The sequence below is a fragment of the Carassius gibelio genome, chromosome A12 (genome assembly GCF_023724105.1).
Source record: "Carassius gibelio isolate Cgi1373 ecotype wild population from Czech Republic chromosome A12, carGib1.2-hapl.c, whole genome shotgun sequence".
Classification (NCBI taxonomy): Eukaryota; Metazoa; Chordata; class Actinopteri; order Cypriniformes; family Cyprinidae; genus Carassius; species Carassius gibelio.
In genome coordinates this window covers 7,713,158-7,733,143 of record NC_068382.1, presented here as the reverse complement: position 1 = coordinate 7,733,143, position 19,986 = coordinate 7,713,158, and the positions used below count along the sequence as shown (strand labels likewise).

Sequence of the window (19,986 nt, the reverse complement as noted above, 5' to 3'; positions counted from 1 at the left end):
AATGACACAACCGATAAAATAAAGCCCACTGAGCATGCCCAGAGTTCAATCTTTTAGCGGATTTGATGTACTGAAGATTCTTATGATCTGTCCAGACAACAGGGAACACCCGAACCTTCTAACCGATGATGTCATTCCTCCAAGGCAAACTTTACTGCCAGCAGCTCTCTATTACCAATATCATAGTTTGCGTTCAGCGGAAGACAACAATGAGAAAAATATGTGCAAGGATGCATCTTACCATCCGAGGAAGAACGCTGGGATAATATGGCATAAGGGATCTTCGGCAGCGCGTCCCTCCTTCCTCCTGGGCTTCGGCACCAATGTAACAAAGTTCTTTCATGGGAAGAAGGAGGTGGGAACCGGCAGACAATAAAAATGACTTTAATAATAAAATAAAGACCAAAAAAAAGCCCCTCGCGGACGACTGCCGCGCACAAACAAAAACCAAACACAACTAAAAGCCAGGCCTGGTCCTCTCTCATCCTTCACTATCGTCACTCCAATTTTATATCCTTCCAATCTCCTCCGTGGGACTCGAGACTGTTGAATTTCTCTGATTTCCAATCACTCCACCGGCCTCGCGCCATTCCCACGGCTCTCGGCCCCACCCCACTCATCACATCATCTAATAATGATGTTCATCGCTAGCAAACAATAGCCTTTGCAGGTTTGCTTTCAATTCAGTGCAGATCCAAAGCCATGTCTTCAACGCTCTTGATGTTCTTAAACTTTCTGTTACAACTCTGAGTGAGAATCGCTTCAGATGATTCAGCGCTCGCAGCAGGGAACTGAATGAATCATTCAAACTGATTCAGTAACCAATTCAATGGTTTGCCAACTGGTTTGATCAGGCCTTTGAACAGAATTGAATCAAAAGAATGAATCATTCGCAAATGGGCATCGCTCATTTCCCAGGAAAAGTAGACGGCACGTTTGGAATAAATTGAAGCATTTATAACATTAATTGCATTAAGATAAAGTAACAAGAGGAGCGTCGCCCCCAGTAACGAAGTAAAAGTACAGATTTTCCCCAAAAATTTACTTAAGTAAAAGTAAGCACTTTGAGTGCCTAAAAAAGTGCTATATAAATGTAATGAATAAATAATTAAAAATGTATTATTTATAATTACCCATCTGTAAATATACTCCAAAAGTATTAGTTACCCGAAATATTTACTCAAGTAAACGTAAAGAACTAAATGTAACTCGTTACTACCCACCTCTGTATGTAACACATTTAACACAACTTTGCAGCTGAAAGAGCTGTAAATACAATCTAATAAGTTATTTTGCATCAGAAAATCTGAATCTTTGTAGTGAATTAGCTTTTTCAGTAAATTATTTGCCTAATGAACTAATTTAGCATTAGCTTAGCATTAAGGTCTTCTTCTTTTAAGTAAATATTCATTTCAATATTTAATTGGTCTCTTTTTTAAAAGAGTAGCTTAAATTATATGTAACTTATAGCATGGCAAATGTGTACACGTTTACCACTTAAGCTACAGGAAAGCCTTATGTGTTCAACCTGCCAACCTCATTCTGAGCTGTACTTCTCAGGTACTGAACCTGTTCCTGGCTCTGCTGCTCAGCTCCTTCAGCGGGGATAACCTGTCTGGAGGTGATGATGATGGGGAGATGAACAACCTTCAGATTGCCATTGGTCGCATCACCAGGGGTGTAGATTGGCTCAAAGCCTTCATCGCCAGTATGTTGCAAAAGATTCTAGGAAAGAACCCTCCTGAAAATAATGAGGGAGAAGGGGAAGGAGACATAGAACTCCATGCTATAAACCACCTGGATGAGGGGAAAATGGCAGATGACTTGACCAACTGTTTGCCTCCAGCCCTGACTGTACCTATTGCTCGTTGTGAGTCTGATGCTGAAGAGGACTCTGATGATTCTTCTGATGAGGAGGATGGAAAGGTAAAACAACTGTCCTCTCTCTGCCTACCTCATTATCTAGAATAATGTGTACAGCTGTGTACCTTTACCCATGTATTCTATGGTGAGAAATCTACTATTATATATGCTAGATAAACCTTTTAAAATCAAACTAAAATTAGTAAATAATAATAATAATAATTGCTTAACATGAAAAGTACTAAGCTTTAAAATGTCTTTATTTCTCCCTTAAAATTCTGCATAAATCTAGCCTACTGCATAAAATTCTCACAAGTGCCAATACTTTATACTCTTTTGTGTCAAAATATCAGGAAACATTACGTTAATACTTTGCATTGTTCCCCTCACATTTCTTTTTCATTCTCTCTCATTTCTTTACATCTCTTGCTGCACAGGCCACTCTAAATAATGACGACTCTTCAGTTTGTAGCACAGTGGACTACCAGCCTCCAGAACCTGAGCCTGAGCCCGAAGAGGAAGAAGAACCAGAGCCTGAAGAGCCACAGTCCTGTTTCACAGAAGGTGTGCATGCATTTTCCTTCATAATGAATGTTAACGTTAATGCATCACTTCAAGGCCAGAAAAATCTTAACTTATGTATTTTTCTCTCTTTTTACTTAGGTTGTATTAAGCGATTTATGTGTTTGAATGTAGACATCACAGCAGGATGGGGGAAAAAGTGGTGGAACCTTCGAAGAACATGTTTCACCATCGTTGAGCATGACTACTTTGAGACATTCATCATCTTTATGATCCTTCTTAGCAGTGGAGCACTGGTGTGTCTGTCAATACTGAGCCAACGCTTAGTAGACTCTGCACTCTAGTTACATTATTACATGTGTGCAATATTAAATCTACTTTTTTTTATTATTATTTGTACTGAAATAGGAACATATAAATCCATTAATGTTTAATGCATTGGTTTTTTTTCTTTCATTCTGTCAGGCTTTTGAGGATATCAACATTGAGCGTCGGAGAGTTATCAAGATTATCCTGGAGTATGCTGATAAAGTCTTTACATACATTTTCATAGTGGAGATGTTACTGAAGTGGGTGGCATATGGATTCAAAACCTACTTCACTGATGCATGGTGCTGGCTGGACTTCCTCATTGTGGATGTGAGTTCACTTTTTGACTTTTGCCAAAGGTTTACCTAATCATATACAAATACAAATACCTATAATCAAATACAAATACAAGTCTGTGTGTATTGATGTTTTCACCTGCTATTTTGTTCAAGGTGTCGCTAGTCAGTTTAACAGCCAATTTACTGGGATATTCTGACCTGGGACCAATCAAATCTCTTAGAACACTCAGGGCTCTGCGACCCCTTCGAGCCCTGTCAAGATTTGAGGGAATGAGGGTAAGCAATGACTCGTTATGAGTGATTTTTCAAATGAAATAAATATCTGAAGTTGACCTTGATTAATCTTTAATTGGATTTTGATATATTATGTGATGTGGTGTTGATTATTGATATTTAATTTTTCTAATGTCATATATTGGTAATCCCTTTTTCCACTTTCTGGAGGAATATTTGTTTGGACTTGCTGGAACAAGAAGTTAGCGAGCAGTCAATTAATGGTTTGGTTGGATGATAATGACAGCAGTATTGGGAATTTGTCACAAACAATATCAACATAAATACCAAATGATTGGCAATATAATTCTTAAAAAAAAATAAAAAAAATGTTCATTTTCACAAGTAGGAAAGGGTTAGTTAGAACCTCATATTTTGTATTGTAACACTTCTAAAGATTAGGGGGGAAAGTAATTAAAAGATGTTTTAAAAAGTTTAGAGCTATAACAATAATTTTTCTTTATTCATCCTGAAGGACAGAATATTTCCCCTCTTTTTTAATGATCAACTTCACACTGCATGTTTTTTAACATTTCTGAGTGAAATGTCTTTAAGTTAAGTGGAAATAAATATCTGCACAAATATCGATTACCCATTCGTCTCTAATTCATGATTGTGTTTATGTCCCATACAGGTGGTTGTGAATGCACTGGTTGGTGCAATTCCCTCAATTTTTAATGTGCTGCTGGTGTGTCTGATATTCTGGCTCATCTTCAGCATAATGGGAGTCAATCTGTTTGCTGGAAAGTTCTACCACTGCATCAACACCACTACGGAGGAACGCATCCCGATGGATGTGGTCAACAACAAGAGTGACTGTATGGCACTGACGCACACCAATGAGGCACGCTGGGTCAATGTGAAGGTCAACTATGACAATGTGGGAACCGGCTACCTCTCTCTACTTCAAATTGTACGTTTCTCATGACTTGTAGAGTTCAGTATATTACAAATGGTTCACACCCAACCATAAACTGTCATATCATGATGAATTTTACTTGATCTTTCAAAGAAAAAAAGATGAAGCAAATTCAGAACCCAAAAGAATAAAGTGAGCATTTATTAAATCTAAGCTAAATATATACATAAATAGAGAATTTTAGTGCAGACACTGAAGCACATAAACATACAGTGAATTACAGACAGTGAATGTATTTTCATGTCATTTCCTTTTTATGCATCAGAGGACACAGAGGTATATCCAGTGCAAATGAATCAATAAATATGTTTTACATGACACACTGATGTTCAGAAAGTACTTCTCTCCACATAGGCCACATTTAAAGGCTGGATGGATATCATGTATGCTGCAGTGGATTCTAGAGAGGTACGAGAATGACAATCTTTCCACCTGCACAACTGGTACCATAGCTGTTTTCAATTGCAGCCAGTTTCTACATAGCTAGCTAACTAACTATTTAAATAATACCATCTCCAAGCTATATACAGAGTCCAAGGCAACAATTCAAACATCTTGTGTTGACATGTACCATGGATAAGAGAGATAGGGTGAGCGGTAGCTCATTATCATTTAAAGAGACATGCTTCGAAACTAATCACTGTAAACAGAGCTGAAAAAGGTGTTGTTTTACATGACCATTGAGGAATCTTAAACAAGTTATGTTACATACATTTCATGAGGACCCTAAAGAATCATACCAACTTTTGGATTGCCCCCTTAAAAGTGCCCCTATTATGCCATTTCATCTGCAGTTGAATGTCATGACATTTGACAAGTATGGTAACTCGGAGCTCTGCATTTAAACCATCCAAGTGCACACACACAGCAGTGAGAAGTGAACACACCGTGAACACACACCTGGAGCAGTGGGCAGCTATATATCCATCACCCAGGGAGCAACTGGGGGTTCAGTGCCTTGCTCAAGGGCACTTCAGCCGTGGGTATTGAGGGTAGAAGAGAGCTCTGTTCATTAACCCCCACCCCACACCTACAACTCCTACCAGCACAGTGACTGGAACCTGCGACCTACAAGTCCAACTCTCTAACCATTAGGCCGCAGCTTTGTAAAGTTGTAAAGCCAAAGGTGCACAGGAAATAATTAACTGAACAGCCGAAACAAGAAGTCATTCATTTGAATCTCACTTCTGTGATGGCTACACATAACACATTTTCATAATGCCCACCTATGTTCTACATTGGCCAGCCATGAACAGCTTAAATTATTCCCATAATTTTACTGACGACTGCTTTTTTAATCTCTGGGAGTTCAAGACGGGGTGCACAAAACGCTTGCTCTTAAAAGATGAGCTCAATACCAAGTTTATTTGGATCAGCTGGCTCCACTGAATCACAACCTGTAAGTATGATAAATAATAGATGCTCATATTTTCTATAGAGCGTTCAAAATACGCAACTTGTTGGATATAATAAGGTTTGTTATAAACTGCAAATTTGGAGAAAACGAACGTCTTTTGACCTACCATGTATGTAAACCTATTTTAGGAGACTCCCAAAAATATTTTAGGGACCTTAAAAATGGCATAATAAGGGCACTGTGAATTTACATTTCTGTATAGAATTTCTGTAGAATTTAAAAACATACTCAGTGTAACATACTTTTATTGTGACATTCATTGATTATTCTCTGTTAGGTGGAAGAGCAGCCATCATACGAGATCAACCTTTACATGTACCTGTATTTTGTTATTTTCATCATTTTTGGCTCCTTTTTCACTCTCAACCTCTTCATTGGTGTCATCATTGACAACTTCAATCAGCAAAAGTCTAAGATAAGCACATCTTTTTTACTAAACAAATACTTTTAATTTGGGTTGTACATTTGGATAATTTTTTTTACCAGAAATAATAATTAATATTTGTTTCTTCTGCACTTTGGAGGGAAAGACCTTTTCATGACAGAGGAACAAAAAAAGTACTACAATGCCATGAAGAAGTTGGGTTCCAAAAAACCTGCGAAACCCATCCCTCGGCCATCAGTATGAACCATTTGACATACATTGATTCTTCCATTGCTTTTTTTACCATAACAACTTAATGACTTACAACAATTTTTTATTGGAAAATCAGCATTGGATTTTTTAAAAAAACTAATCCACTACATTGTTCTCCTAACAGAATGAGATCCAGGGTGTGGTGTTTGACTTCATAACGCAACAGTTCTTTGACATCTTTATCATGGTGCTTATCTGCCTCAATATGGTGACCATGATGATAGAGACAGATGACCAGAGTGCTGAGAAAGAAGATATTCTGTATCAGATCAATTTGGTCTTCATCGTCATCTTCACAGGAGAATGCTTACTCAAGATGTTTGCCCTCAGACATTACTTTTTCACTATTGGCTGGAACGTCTTTGATTTTGTTGTGGTCATGCTTTCTATAGCAGGTAAGTGTAAGAAAAAGAACAACTCAGGCTTACTGGAAAAAGCATGTCTGCAGAGACATTTCTGCAAAATTATTTTATGTTTCTCGTTTTGTGGCTCACTCAAAGTGAAATGTACAGTGAATGATGCTTAAGAGCATGTTCAAATTTATCCAAAAATAAATGTGAATCAGGAAATTATTTATTTTGTTGGTTGTAGCAAACGTGAGATAAAAATGAATTTGCTGAAAAAACAATGCCATTTTATCTGGCTACTAAGTCTTTGAGCTCTTTTATTGTGACTTGAGTGCAATGCTACCAGGTGCGCTTTGGATAAAAGCGTCTGCAAAATGGGAAAAAAAAATTAAATAATAATTTAGTCATCTTGCCACTAGTGTTCGTTTCAAATGGAACCAGTAGTGAATTGTCTGTATTGGTACCTTTTGGAATTCTGCCAAGTTTTTCCAATGAGCCTACGTTGGTGTAGAATTATGGTTGTCAAACATCATGCATTTATTGTTTGTTATGGAGTATTTCACTGATTTGGATAAACTAGATACTAAGAGTTCTGCAAGTGAATCTCAGTTTAAACTTTCCTACTGTAATTGCTCTAAATGGTTTATAATAACCCATGTTTCTTCTTACCCAAGGTCTGATGTTATCAGACATCATTGAGAAGTACTTTGTGTCTCCAACCTTGTTCCGTGTGATCCGGCTCGCCAGAATCGGCCGTGTGCTGCGTCTCATCAGAGGGGCAAAGGGCATTAGGACTCTTTTGTTTGCCTTGATGATGTCACTTCCTGCCCTCTTCAACATCGGACTGCTTCTGTTCCTCATTATGTTCATCTTCTCCATCTTTGCCATGGCTAACTTTGCCTATGTGAAAAAGCAGGCAGGCATCGATGACCTCTTCAACTTTGAAACATTTGGTGGCAGCATCATCTGCCTGTTTGAGATCACAACATCGGCAGGCTGGGATGGGCTTTTGCTGCCTATTCTGAACAGTGGCCCTCCAGATTGTGACCCTGACATAGAGAACCCTGGAACAGACGTTCGGGGTAACTGTGGGAATCCTGGCATGGGCATCATGTTTTTCTGCAGTTATATTATCATGTCGTTCCTGGTGGTTGTGAACATGTACATTGCTATCATTCTCGAGAACTTCAATGTTGCTCAGGAGGAGAGTGGAGACCCGCTCTGTGAGGATGACTTTGAGATGTTTGACCAGACATGGGAAAAGTTTGACGTTGATGCTACACAGTTCATTGCATACAACCGGGTGTTTGACTTTGTTGATGCCTTGCAAGAGCCTTTACGAATTGCCAAACCCAACCGCCTCAAACTAATTTCCATGGATCTGCCCATTGTAACCGGCGACAAAATCCACTGTCTGGATATTCTTTTGGCAGTTACCCATGAGGTTCTTGGAGACACGATTGAGATGGCTGCCATGAGGGAAAGCATTGAAGCTAAGTTCACAATGAACAATCCCACATCTGCCTCGTTTGAGCCAATCACTACCACTCTCAGGAGGAAAGAGGAAGAGCGCGCAGCCATTGCGGTTCAACGTACATACAGGAGACATCTCCTTAAACGAGCTATCCGCTATGCTTGCTTCATGCATCGTTCAAAGAGGAAAGTTAGGAGTCTGGGCGATGAGGAACCTCCTGAAACCGAAGGGTTAATTGCAAAGAGAATGGATGCCCTGTATGGCAGCGATCCAGAACTCTCCAAGGCTTTTGAACTGCAGACTAGTCCAATGTTGCATAATGCACGGCCACCCAAGCCCACCTCTGTCACACAGCACAGAGTCTCAGTGACGTACCCACGACCACAGGGGCAACTGATAGTACCAGTGGAGCTCACAAGTGAGGTGGTCCTCCGGTCTGCACCCACAACACATGGCCTCTGCGGTTCAGAGAATGCAACAATAAAAGAGTCAATAGTATAACTGGTGGGCAATGACTATGGACTAAGAAAATCCTTGCAATGTAAAATGAAGTATCACCTGCACTCACTGAACAACATATGCTCCATAAACAAGATAGCTTGATGGATTACGCAGGACTGCTACAGTGTGACAGCATTGGAATGCTATTTCTTGGGAGTACTTTTTTTATTATTTAAACTTTTGTAAAGACCTGATTTATTTAGAATTAATGTAATTTTTTTCCCGATGAGAAATGTCCCAGTATATTTGTCATGACTTAGCCAAGTTCTTTTGCTTTTATATGTATAAATGTTTACAGTCATGCAGTTACAGTTTTTTTTTAATTCTACCCAATTATAGCATCACCAAGAGGCTAAGTGCCATACTTTGCCACGATTTGGTGAATCTCATTCACTCCAAAGTTAATAGCCATTAAAGTAAAAGTAGCCACGCCCACTTAGAACTTTTGGCACCATCATGGCATGAGTCCATTTTTTTTTTTTTTTTTTTTTTTTTTTTGATAATCATTGATATTTAGCCTCCAGAGAATCTTTCTGCACTGGTTTGGTTCCTTTTGGGTGAAAAGCCTGGGATTAATTTGCAAGAGTGAGTTTTGCAAAAAATATAAACAAATAATTCCAATATGGCAAAAATATTTTCATGGTGGAAATGTATGGAGCCCCACACATGACATGCAGGAAAAAAATATTAGGCTTATTCGTGTGCAAGATTTACTATTTAGTTCCCTCAATTTGCTAAATCATGCACACGATTTATAAATAGAGATTTAATTAGTGAACTGTTTGCACGATTTAGCAAATCGAGGGAGTGAAATTGTAATAGTGTGAACATTTTACTACATAGAGGGAATGAATTAGTAAATCGTGCACACATTTTATTTATTTTTTGCATGTGCAAGGCTCCGTACTATCATAATGTAGCTGTTTCATATCCCGCACACTAAAACGAAGTAATTAGTAGTTCTCTCAATAAGCTTGCATTTTACAGGTTTATCATATTTTTCACCTTGTCCTAAATAATCTTTTTGCATACTTGTTGGAGGTTGTATCTGTATTTATAGCTCCTGGACACTTAATAATTAGATTTTTAAATTCTCTCCGATAATGATCAGTCCCTACAGTACACTTATCATTGGTAAAAACCATTAAAAAAACACTGGTACTGATTATAACTCTTACATATGCCTCAGTCTGTCCAGACTCTGTTTAGTCTACTGAACTATTTATAATCTCAGTTCATGGCATACCAGTTTACAGCAGAATGGTGGAACGAGTAGAACAGAAACTGATCCTTTACAGTGGGGTGTATGGAGCCACTTTGAGCAGAATGTACCACTATGAAAAACATATACAGTGCCCAATGACTCTAATTAATGTATAACTTGAAGCATTGAAACCATAGTGCAATTTGTAGCACCTTCTAATGCCCTGATAGTCAAAACAGCTTGATTTCTTCTACTAGGAAAATCTAGTAAATCCATGTTCTTATTCAGAAGTTAAAGTAACCTAGATAGAATAAGCACATCTATTCAACACAAAGACAGCACTGCACTATTAATAGCCCATTTGAATTGGGTGTCATAGTGTCCATTATCATAATCTGATGAATAAATTATGAAAATATGAGTTCCTCTGATAACTCTGTTGCAATTACATCAGATGTTACTCAAACTTAGAAAGGAACATTTGTAGTATGACAAGGGCATTACCCTGTGCTTTATAATTGATTTCCTTCTTTACAAAAAGAGCCTGAAGTGTCCAGTAGATGCCACACACAATTCTTACCTAAATTAGTTTTAGTAACTGTGAGTCATAGCTAAAAGTTGTAATATATTAGAGACATTTAATGATGCATTTCCTCTGAAGTCTTAATGTGACTGCAAATGTCTTATTTCTTAAAACTCTTAAATGAAGCACTTTTGAGATACTTATATTTACCTCTTGTATAGTTTTTAGATTTGGTCTCTTATTACAAAAAAAGTATTAATTTACTGTATGTTCAAATGAGAATTTATTTTGTTGAGGTAAAAAGAAAATCTCATGCGCTTGTATGTAATCTGTGTGTAGTTTTGTGCACTTTTTGGTTTCATATTGATTTTGTTAATATGCAGATAATTTTCTATCGTTTACATTTTTATCATGGAAAGAGACATTGCCGTGCTTTAGCTTTAGCTCGCCTCTAATTGCCTGTACATACACTTGATGCAGATGCTGTCTTTTCTTTGTATCTTCACTTGACAACATTTAATTCAATGTGCATTTAAACCTTTCATAGAATAAATTTGATAAGATAAGCGTGAGTGTCTTCATGCTTTAAAGGTTCGAATTTCTGTCTCAGATTGCAGTTCTTCAGTATCACAGCTCATCTCATGTCAGGATTTAGTGACGTTTACAGTCTTAGCATGCTATCATGTGTTGTTTGTGGATATGTTTTCCCAGAGGTGTTTATCAAGACCATTTTTTCCATTAGACTTGTGCTTCATAAGACTTTTTCTGTGTGTCACAGTGGCCCCTGCATGCGCGGATAGCTGTTCTTGTTTCACACCTTCTATTTTTACCCCCAGCTAGAGATGTCTTCACCTCAGGTAACCAGTCTTAATAAGTTTGGAATCTAGTGATCTGTACATTGGCATTTGTGCTATGAGGATAGTAGCTTTCACAAGCATGTTCACTGAATAATATTGCTGACCTGTCTTCAGAAATCTTTACCAGTGCAAAAGCTTTTATTAGACTAACAACTTTTTTCAGAACGTTACTATTTCTAGACAGCATTAATGTGAAAGTTGTTTCAACAGAATTTGAGTCAATCAGAAACTGATGCAGTGAAGTGTTTTGTGTGTGTGCGTGTGTGTGTGCGTGTGCGTGTGCGTGTGTGTGTGTGTGTGTGTGTGTGTGTGTGTGTGTGTGTGTGGTTAGCAGTCATCTGGCCATCTCTTTAGGCCACTAACCACTCTTTAGGCCACTAACACAGTTCCTGAACCAGTGTTAAAGTTCAGAGAGAGTGGGTGAATTACAGCCTGCTTCTAAATCATTGCTCATAGCAGTGGTAAAGTACACAAACCTCATTTTTCCCATCCACCCCATTTCCAAACCTCCTGTACTTCAGGTATTTAGGGTCACATAGTTGTTGGAGACTTTCCTAAAGTCTCATGCCATTGGCAAGAGGACTGATAGCCAGTCAATCATTTTTATAAAGCATTACAATTGTTTTAGTTATTTCCTTCTCATTTAGCTTCTCATTATTTCACGTCAGCTGCCATACTTGTCAGACCACACCCCTAAGACGTTGAAAAACACATTTCATGGCTTTTATTTGTTACTATGCTGAAGAAAAAAAGAAAAAAAACCTGGTGTTTTCACTCAGAAATCGCTAGTAAATTTGACAAGCGATTACAAAGAAATGGCAAGTTAAGATTGAATATAGTAAGCATTTAAGGCAATTTAAGGTACTGAGCCAAGCATTGCACAATGAAGGCACTGCTTTCTCTCGTTTAATCACATATTTCATAATACTTGTTTAGTTTTATTTTTGTACTGCCGATTGTTTTTTTACATCTGAATTGTTTTAAGGGAGTACTGCTTGCCTTGCGTCCTCAAACGGTTCTGACTTTAACTGATAACTGCGCGTGAGTGAGTGTGGTTACAGCTCAATGACTGTGACAGACTGCAACACTGAAACGCATGGGAAGCACCACATTAAAGACACTTTACTGTTATATGTGTGACACAACAAAATCCAGCCTGGCAACCCTCAGAAAAGGCAAAAACGCCAGCAATTATAAAATGCAAGCAACCTTAAAACCCAAAATAATGTTAATAGACCAAGGGTGTTATCTTGCATGGGCTATGTCCACATTAATCCAGGTACATTTGAAAACACTAATCTAATTCTCTAGGTTTTGGACTTTCATCCACACCGAGACACCATTTTTGTCCAGCAAAAAAAAAAACAAGCTTTTTGAAGCCGTTCACCCACGTGGATAAACAATTATGCAAATTTAGTGTACCGATATATATCTCTGGTTGTACCAGCATTGTAGTGCCTTCTATGATAAATGTTACTTTAAACAACTTTATTACATTCCTGCTGATTGTTTACTTTAATTTATTGTTGCGCCACAAAAAGGTGATGATAGCTGATTTTTAGACCATTCACAGAAAGTTGATTTTGAGTACGATCTGTGTTCAGTTACGTACATTAGGGGTGGAGCTAGATTGGGATGAACATAAGACCCACTGGTTACAGTTTCTTTTGATGGTCCCCTTTAAACATTCTGTAACTAACTCTCATTAGAGTATTCGTAGAATGTTAGGGTTGGGGAAGGTAGAATAAGTTTACAGGTGTGTTCAAAGTTACTTACAGTCAACAGAGAGTCTAAAGGGGACCATCAAAATAAAACATTACTGATGCAATAAAACGACTGCCAGTGAAACAGGGCTGAAGCAGTTTTACCTTTAATTTTGACAATGATTTTTGAAATAGTTATAAAGTTCAATATTATTGTAGTTTATGATTCACAAAAATATGATTCTTCTTCAAAATCTCACCTTTAATTCAGTTTCTTTATAAGTATCTGTGACATTCTCTAGCAATTTTAAAGTGATAAATAGTTTCTAAATTAATTTTCTTTAGTACAGCAGCTATTTTTTTAAGAAAAGAAAAAACAGAACACAAAACCAAAACAGATTTTCTTGTGTAATCCGTTATCACAGAATTCACAGTACTAAAACATGACTTTTGCATTTAACTGTTTGTGGGCAAATTACAAATGCAATGGCTAGTATCTTTTTTTTTTAGTAAGATATGATGAGTCTGTAAACATACAGCCCAATATAGACCTAACATTTTAATATTAAGGAATTTTCTGTATTTGTTTCTCCTGTTTTTTGAATGACACCATGCATTGAATTCTGTTGTAGGGTTAAAAGAAATGCCCATAAACTTGCTGAAAAACATACTGGTCATTTTCAGCCAAGACATTCATCTGTTTTTGTAAAGTAGCCTATATCAGTCTTTAGATTTGCTTTCAAGATGATTCGTCTGCTCTTTAACCTTTTGATGCATGAGTGTATTGATTTGCATGTTTCTCGGAAAACGGCATCATTGCAGCTTCACGACCTGCACCCTTCACTCTGGTGGAGCTGTCTTCCTTCTGTTCTGTCTATGTGACCTGCCCTGACTTCTACGCTTTCTTGGAGAGGTGTATTTGAGGATCAAGAATCATGCATTACTTCCTGCTGGGATCTTCAGTCATGGCACTAATTTACCTCTCAGGTAAATAAACTGCTTAAGACTTTAAAAAGTGCTGTTGTGTTTTACCCGAAACGTAAGATTTTGGTGCACGTTTTCTGTTATAGCTTGAATTGTTAGGACAGCAATTTAGAATTGATTCATATGATTTTTGTTCCACATTTGAAAGTTGCACGATTACAGTTTGCTCATTGTAGTCGCCTTAGACTTGTTTTTAGTGTTGTTCTTCCTTTCCATCTGTGAGTGAAAGAGGAAGTCCCATTGCTTCAAAACAAGTTTGCATTTGCTAGATATCCTCTTTTTTTTCACTTTACAGTAAACATGTCATGTAGTTCATGGTTTAAAGCCGTTTATAACGCCTCGGGATGTACTTGCTGTTTAGTGTCTTTCATAATGCCATGCATGTTTCTTGGTTTGACTTCTGCTGCTAACTTGAAAATGACCTTTGCGATATTAAACGAGCTCTGTCTTATGTATTTTCTCTTCATCCATCACATCTTTTCAGCTGAAGAAAATGTCCACTTGTTCCAGAAGCCACGATTTGTGGGTGTGAAGACTGGTCGGACTGTGACAATATACTGTGTGCCATCTAATCCAACATTGTCGATTCATGTAAAGTGGTACAAAGGCGAGCTTTACAAAAAACAACTCAAGAACAGCCACAAAATTAAGATAATAGAGAAGAGTGATAAAGTAAATGCCTCCATTACCATAAAGAAAGTGGAGATTGAGGACAGTGGCACTTACTTTTGCCAACTGAACAGAACGCTTGGACCGGGAACTGAGCTGCAAGTTTCCAGTAGGTGTCATTTTGTTAATGTTATTCTCTTGCTTTCTTCGCTTAGCCTGCATACACGTATTTCTCTGTGTCTTCTCCAGGATACAGTGATCCCCAGACTATCTTGAGGAGATCGAGAGTCAAGGATGTTATCATTTTCCTTCAGGCTATACTCCTGGTTTTGTGTGTCGTCGTTCCTCTGGTTCAGATTTACAAACTGGTAAAGGCCACAGCATTTCCACAAACTGATTTGTGCACTCTCCGTTGTGTTTTATGTGTTAAGTATGCATTAACTTTTACCTTACATGTTTTTTATTGCCATATCTAACCATAGTTTCTCATTCGGTTTCAGGAGCAGAAAGAAGATGCGATTTATGAAGAGCCTGAGGATGATCACATATATGAGGTGAGTGTTTTAAGTTATTTTGTTAGCTTGTTATTGTCATTGTGTTAGTTTACGGTTGGTTGAGTTTTTAGATCCGAGCTCTGTAGCTGTTGTTGCATGCACTTCAGGAAGTGAAAACATGCATGGTCTGTTATGATAGACAATGCGTGAATTTTACTTGTGGTTTTTCTAAAACAAATAGAAACATTTCTAACTGCTCTAAATTGTGGTCCTTTGAATCTGATTCAGATGCTGGACCACAAAACCGGTCATCAGGGTAAATTTTTCGAAAGCTAAATAATTAATTTTTCCATTGATGTATGATTTCTTATTTGAAAATCTGGAATCTGAGGGTGCAAAAAAATCTAAATATTGAGAATATCGCATTTGAAGTTGTCCAAATTAAGTTCTTAGCAATGCATTTCACTAATCAAAAATTAAGTTTTGATATTTTAAGAGTAGGACACTTATTAAAAATCTTCATTGAACTTGATCTTTACTTAATATCCTAATGATTTTTGGCATAAAAGAAAAATCAATCATTTTGACCCATGCAATGTTTTTGTGTCTATTTCTACAAATATCCCCCAGCGACTTCAGACTGGTTTTGTGCTCGAGGGTCACATCTGTTTTCTGTCTCTGTGCTGTCCAGGGGTTGGAGGTTGAGCGGTGTGGTGGTGCAGATCTGTATGAGGACATCACTGTTTATGCCCGGGACACAGAAGCAGCATGGGAAGTCGAGTCCCCAGACCAAGAGTGAGAAAAACACATCCATGAGATCCACTGTTCAGGAGATATCAACACCAGACACAAATGTCTGCGATTACATCCAATCCACTATCAGTTTTTGCTGTATAGGTCACATGCATGCAGACTGATCTCACTGTGTGTGGATACAGTAAATGCTTATAAAACATTTTTTTAATAATGCTATTTTTAACCCTGCTTGAATTTTTTGTAGAGGTTGACATACAACAATAGCAATCTTCTATAGACATTGTAATACATTTAACTTATGTTTGCTTGTTTGTTTTCTTTATTCCATTGTGTATTGTAGTTCATATTCCTTTTACTGTACTGTGTGTTATGTGGTAGTTTTTTTAGAGTGTGTTTGTTGTATGAATGCACCAGCTCTTCAGATCATTCATTACAAGGTGCTCTCTATCTGGTAATTAAAATACTAGTTGTAAGGAACTGCTCAAAGCTTAAGGAAACTTTCACTTCATGTCTGTTAAAATAAGCTTGTGAAAAGCAGGTGTTTTCCCCAAAGAAGCTTTTTTGGTAAATGTTTGGTATATTCTCTTTGCATTCAGTCGTATTGTACACCACAAGTCTGATGATCTGCATGATTTGAAAGAGCATCTGCAGAGAACATCTGACCGTCTGTACAAGGATTTAACTTTGTCACTGCTGCAAATTTGATATTTGATCAGTAAAATACTGCAAAACCCTAAATAATATTTGTATATTTTAAATAATAATTTTATTTTTCTATACCCTGAAAGGTAATGTTTTTTTTTTTTTTTTTTTTTTTTTTTTTATCAAATAAAAAATAAATAAATCCCACATTTTCTGAGTGGTCTCAAACCACATTTGGACCCTATGCCTGTATATGGATTGAGTGCATACCTTAATGGAAATACAGATCAATAAACATACTGAAGGAGAGGATCTAAGAAACACTGAAAGGCTGACAGAAAGATAAAAGACTGTTGGTTCAGTCTTCTAATAATAAATTACTGTAAGAGCTGTGGGGAGGGAAAGTGCGCCATCTTATGGCCATTCAGATAAACTAAACTTCTTTTACACTACTTGACTATGTCCTGATTTAGACTCTGGACCAGATGCTAATTGGAAGAGCCATCCTTAGATTTGAGCAGACAGACTTTACAGAATATCATCATGTAGTGTACTCTCACATGAGTTTTGTTTTTTCAGCATTACATCACTTGTTCACCAATGGATCCTCTGCAGTGAATGGGTGCCGTCAGAATGAGAGTTCAAACAGCTGATTAAAAACATCACAATTATCCACACCTCTCTAGTCAATCAGTTCACATCTTTTTAAATTAAAAGCTGCATGTTTGTAAGGGAAAAAAAACATTAATTATTTAACATGTTTATTACTTCAAACTGTTTCTTCCAGCTAAAATACAAGTCCTCTTTCCATAATACCGAGGAAGTGTTTTTATGGATTATGGACTCTTATTTTGGACAAAGTGATGGTTTAAAGTTAAAACACCTTGTTTTTTACAAACATTCAGATTTTCACTTCACAAGATGTTAATTTAATTGTGTGGATTTCTTGTGGATTATTGTGATGCTTTTATCAGCTGTTTGGACTATCAAGCTGACGGCGACCATTTACTGCAGAGGATCCATTGGTGAGCGAGTGATGTAATGCTAGACTTCTCCAAATATTAAGGAACAAACTTGTCTACATCTTGGATGACCTCGGGGAGAGTACGCTTTAAATTTTGGCTGAACAATTCCTTTAAACTATGTTGACATTTGAAAGGTTGTGTAGTGTACAGCAAACAGGAAAATATTTAAGTTTAAAATTATTTTATACCCTTTTTTATATTTCATAAAATAAATTCACAAAATTTATAAAAACATTCAAGTTTTTATTTGATGCCAGAAATACAAAAAGTATAGTTTAATTTTTATTCACATTGTGTTCACATTTTTTTGCATTTTATATAACAGCATAAATAAATAAATAAATAAGGATATAATCTTTATAAATTAGTGTGCAAAATCATATTAAATTACACAAATACAATTAATGATTAAAATAAATAATAAATTAAATAATTTAAATAAATAACATTTTAAAATGTAATAGTCAAATATCAGTATAAATATTAAAAAAACAACAATTAACAATGTAAACAACTGTACAAGATAACATTATAAAAAGAAGTGTAAACACTGATTAAAAAAACTGAAATATATATTTTTCTGTAAATGGAGTGATGCTTCTAGAAGTCCGGTTCTTAAACATGAGTGTTGAAAGAGAAGAACTCCAGCTGGTTCATGAAACTTATGATCCGTTTTCTGACGATCTCCCAGCTGTGATCTCTACCCTCCTGAAAGAGTCAAACAACAGTTCGTTCATCATGTAGACGAGTTTCCAGATTCACAGCTGAGGATTCATCTATATATTACAATCTTACCGTGTTCAGCTCTGCCATTCGTCTCAGTCTTTCAAAATACAGATGCAACTTTTTGTTCCTCTTCATTTTGTAAGCACCCTGCATTGAGACAGATATTAATGAGTTCCTATGGCTTTATTATGTGTGTGTGTGTGTGTGTGTGTGTGTGTGTGTGTGTACACATATGTATTTTACAGTGTACTTACACATGAGCGCAGTCCGTCAATCTCCTCATGCATGACATTTAAGAAATCTTCCAGTTTTTTAGCATCCCAGGGGACGATAGCATCGTCAAAGAGGACAGTGATCTCCTTCAGAGCCTGAATGACGAACAGGATCTGTTTCTCAGGCTGAGAAGAACAAAAAATATGTATATATTATATATGAATATAGATTCCTTATCAATAGCCTGTATTATTGTGTCTTTTTTTATACAATAAGAATAATAAGTTCTACTAACCTCTGCGCTTCTGTGGTTATTGATCAGTTCATACGGGATTGGGTTGACATCTTCATGGTCATTATGGATTTTCTCACCCTGTGAAATATTCAGAAATAGATTTAATGAAGAGATTATTTTGAACAGAATGGTTTTTCAGTTAGATATTGCAACTGCATTTGGTTAGTTAAATTTGTTTGGTATATGTTTACATGATATGAATTTATAAGAGAAAGTATATCAGTTATCACTCTCTTACAGTATATCTCCCAATAATATGTCTTATTAAGATGATATTTTCTGTAAATGCTAAGTTTTATATTGAAAGCGCCGTAGTTTCAAAATTCAATACAATGATGATTGAGAGATGAATGAATAAATGTTCCTCAAAAACCTGATGATCATATTTGATGTTCATATTATATATATATATATATATATATATATATATATATATATATATATATATATATATATATATATATATATATATATTTATCTTTTTATTTTTTTATTTTTTTTAACAATGATGTCTGGATAACCGAGTAAATTTAAGTTGCTTCAATCCAGTAAATGTTCATCTTGAAATATTACTAAGAATATAAAACTTACTTTAACGCTTACTTTATAAAAAATCTGTAAAAATTTAAATGCAAAAAAAAGAAAAAAGAAACTAAACCTGAAGGTGGAAATGTTCGTAAATATACTAAAAATCATTTAGATAACAGAAAGCATGTAGTAAATTGTGTACAACAAGTTTTTCAGCAAAGTTCTGATCTTAGAAATTCATGCAATTATATAGGGTTAATCAACTTTAGCATTTTTGCAGTTCACTTACATAACATGACAATTGTTGTTGTTTTGTTTTTAAGTACAAATATTCCACTTAGTCTCTCAATTAATAATAATATTTTTAAAAATGTAAATAGTAAGATGTATTCTATAGAAGTTAGAACTCACCATCTTTCTGATCAGATCCACAGAGACTCTATGGTGTTGCTGAAACTTGTGTTTGATCCACCTGCAGCCCAGCACAGAGCTGAACCCGCACACAGACAGAAGAAGACACAGCTGCACCAAACGAAGCTCCATCGTGTCGTGTTCAGATTATACAGACACCTGTCCACTGATGAGCTGCTGTTTTAATGCTGGGTCTCTGTTCACTGATGAGCCACTGTTTTAATGCTGGGTCTCTGTTCACTGATGAGCCACTGTTTTAATGCTGGGTCTCTGTTCACTGATGAGCCGCTGTTTTAATGCTGGGTCTCTGTTCACTGATGAGCCACTGTTTTAATGCTGGGTCTCTGTTCACTGATGAGCTGCTTTTTTAATGCTGGGTCTCTGTTCACTGATGAGCCGCTGTTTTAATGCTGGGTCTCTGTTCACTGATGAGCCGCTGTTTTAATGCTGGGTCT

General features: G+C 36.6%; 3 protein-coding genes across 3 annotated transcripts in view; 2 read left to right on the top strand and 1 right to left on the bottom strand.

The window, feature by feature from the left end:
• Positions 1 to 10,854, top strand: part of LOC128025033 (sodium channel protein type 4 subunit alpha A) — a 40,540-nt gene extending 29,686 nt beyond the window's left edge. Inside the window, exons 16-26 of the mRNA XM_052610998.1 lie at positions 1,561 to 1,926; positions 2,301 to 2,427; positions 2,527 to 2,681; positions 2,851 to 3,024; positions 3,147 to 3,269; positions 3,901 to 4,179; positions 4,540 to 4,593; positions 5,880 to 6,017; positions 6,120 to 6,224; positions 6,364 to 6,634; positions 7,261 to 10,854. Of these exons, the coding sequence (XP_052466958.1) occupies positions 1,561 to 1,926; positions 2,301 to 2,427; positions 2,527 to 2,681; positions 2,851 to 3,024; positions 3,147 to 3,269; positions 3,901 to 4,179; positions 4,540 to 4,593; positions 5,880 to 6,017; positions 6,120 to 6,224; positions 6,364 to 6,634; positions 7,261 to 8,561 (3,093 nt within the window). The 3' untranslated portion in view covers positions 8,562 to 10,854. The remainder of the gene's footprint in view (positions 1 to 1,560; positions 1,927 to 2,300; positions 2,428 to 2,526; positions 2,682 to 2,850; positions 3,025 to 3,146; positions 3,270 to 3,900; positions 4,180 to 4,539; positions 4,594 to 5,879; positions 6,018 to 6,119; positions 6,225 to 6,363; positions 6,635 to 7,260) is intronic.
• A 2,812-nt stretch (positions 10,855 to 13,666) lies between these two features.
• cd79b (CD79b molecule, immunoglobulin-associated beta) lies at positions 13,667 to 16,511 on the top strand. Its single transcript, XM_052610997.1, has 5 exons — positions 13,667 to 13,835; positions 14,317 to 14,610; positions 14,691 to 14,809; positions 14,942 to 14,995; positions 15,627 to 16,511. The coding sequence occupies exons 1-5, from the start codon at positions 13,784 to 13,786 to the stop codon at positions 15,732 to 15,734; spliced, it is 627 nt and encodes a 208-aa protein (XP_052466957.1). The 5' UTR covers positions 13,667 to 13,783; the 3' UTR covers positions 15,735 to 16,511.
• A 1,309-nt stretch (positions 16,512 to 17,820) lies between these two features.
• On the bottom strand, positions 17,821 to 19,725 carry ifnphi4 (interferon phi 4). The gene is made up of 5 exons (XM_052610996.1): positions 19,532 to 19,725; positions 18,593 to 18,670; positions 18,339 to 18,482; positions 18,154 to 18,231; positions 17,821 to 18,066 (listed from the first exon to the last, which is right to left on the bottom strand). Exons 1-5 carry the CDS (start codon positions 19,661 to 19,663, stop codon positions 17,974 to 17,976), a joined length of 525 nt encoding a protein of 174 aa, XP_052466956.1. The 5' UTR covers positions 19,664 to 19,725; the 3' UTR covers positions 17,821 to 17,973.
• Between the last annotated feature and the right edge of the window lie 261 nt (positions 19,726 to 19,986).

Excerpts from the sequence above, each read along its gene's own strand:
- ifnphi4 (XM_052610996.1), bottom strand. The coding sequence starts at position 19,663 with ATGGAGCTTCGTTTGGTGCAGCTGTGTCTTCTTCTGTCTGTGTGCGGG. Across the intron at positions 18,483-18,592 it reads ATAACCACAGAAGCGCAGAG|CCTGAGAAACAGATCCTGTT; the intron begins GTTAGTAGAACT and ends TGTTCTTCTCAG. Across the intron at positions 18,067-18,153 it reads GAATGGCAGAGCTGAACACG|GAGGGTAGAGATCACAGCTG; the intron begins GTAAGATTGTAA and ends TGACTCTTTCAG.
- cd79b (XM_052610997.1), top strand. The coding sequence starts at position 13,784 with ATGCATTACTTCCTGCTGGGATCTTCAGTCATGGCACTAATTTACCTC. Across the intron at positions 14,611-14,690 it reads AACTGAGCTGCAAGTTTCCA|GATACAGTGATCCCCAGACT; the intron begins GTAGGTGTCATT and ends TGTCTTCTCCAG. Across the intron at positions 14,996-15,626 it reads AGGATGATCACATATATGAG|GGGTTGGAGGTTGAGCGGTG; the intron begins GTGAGTGTTTTA and ends TGTGCTGTCCAG.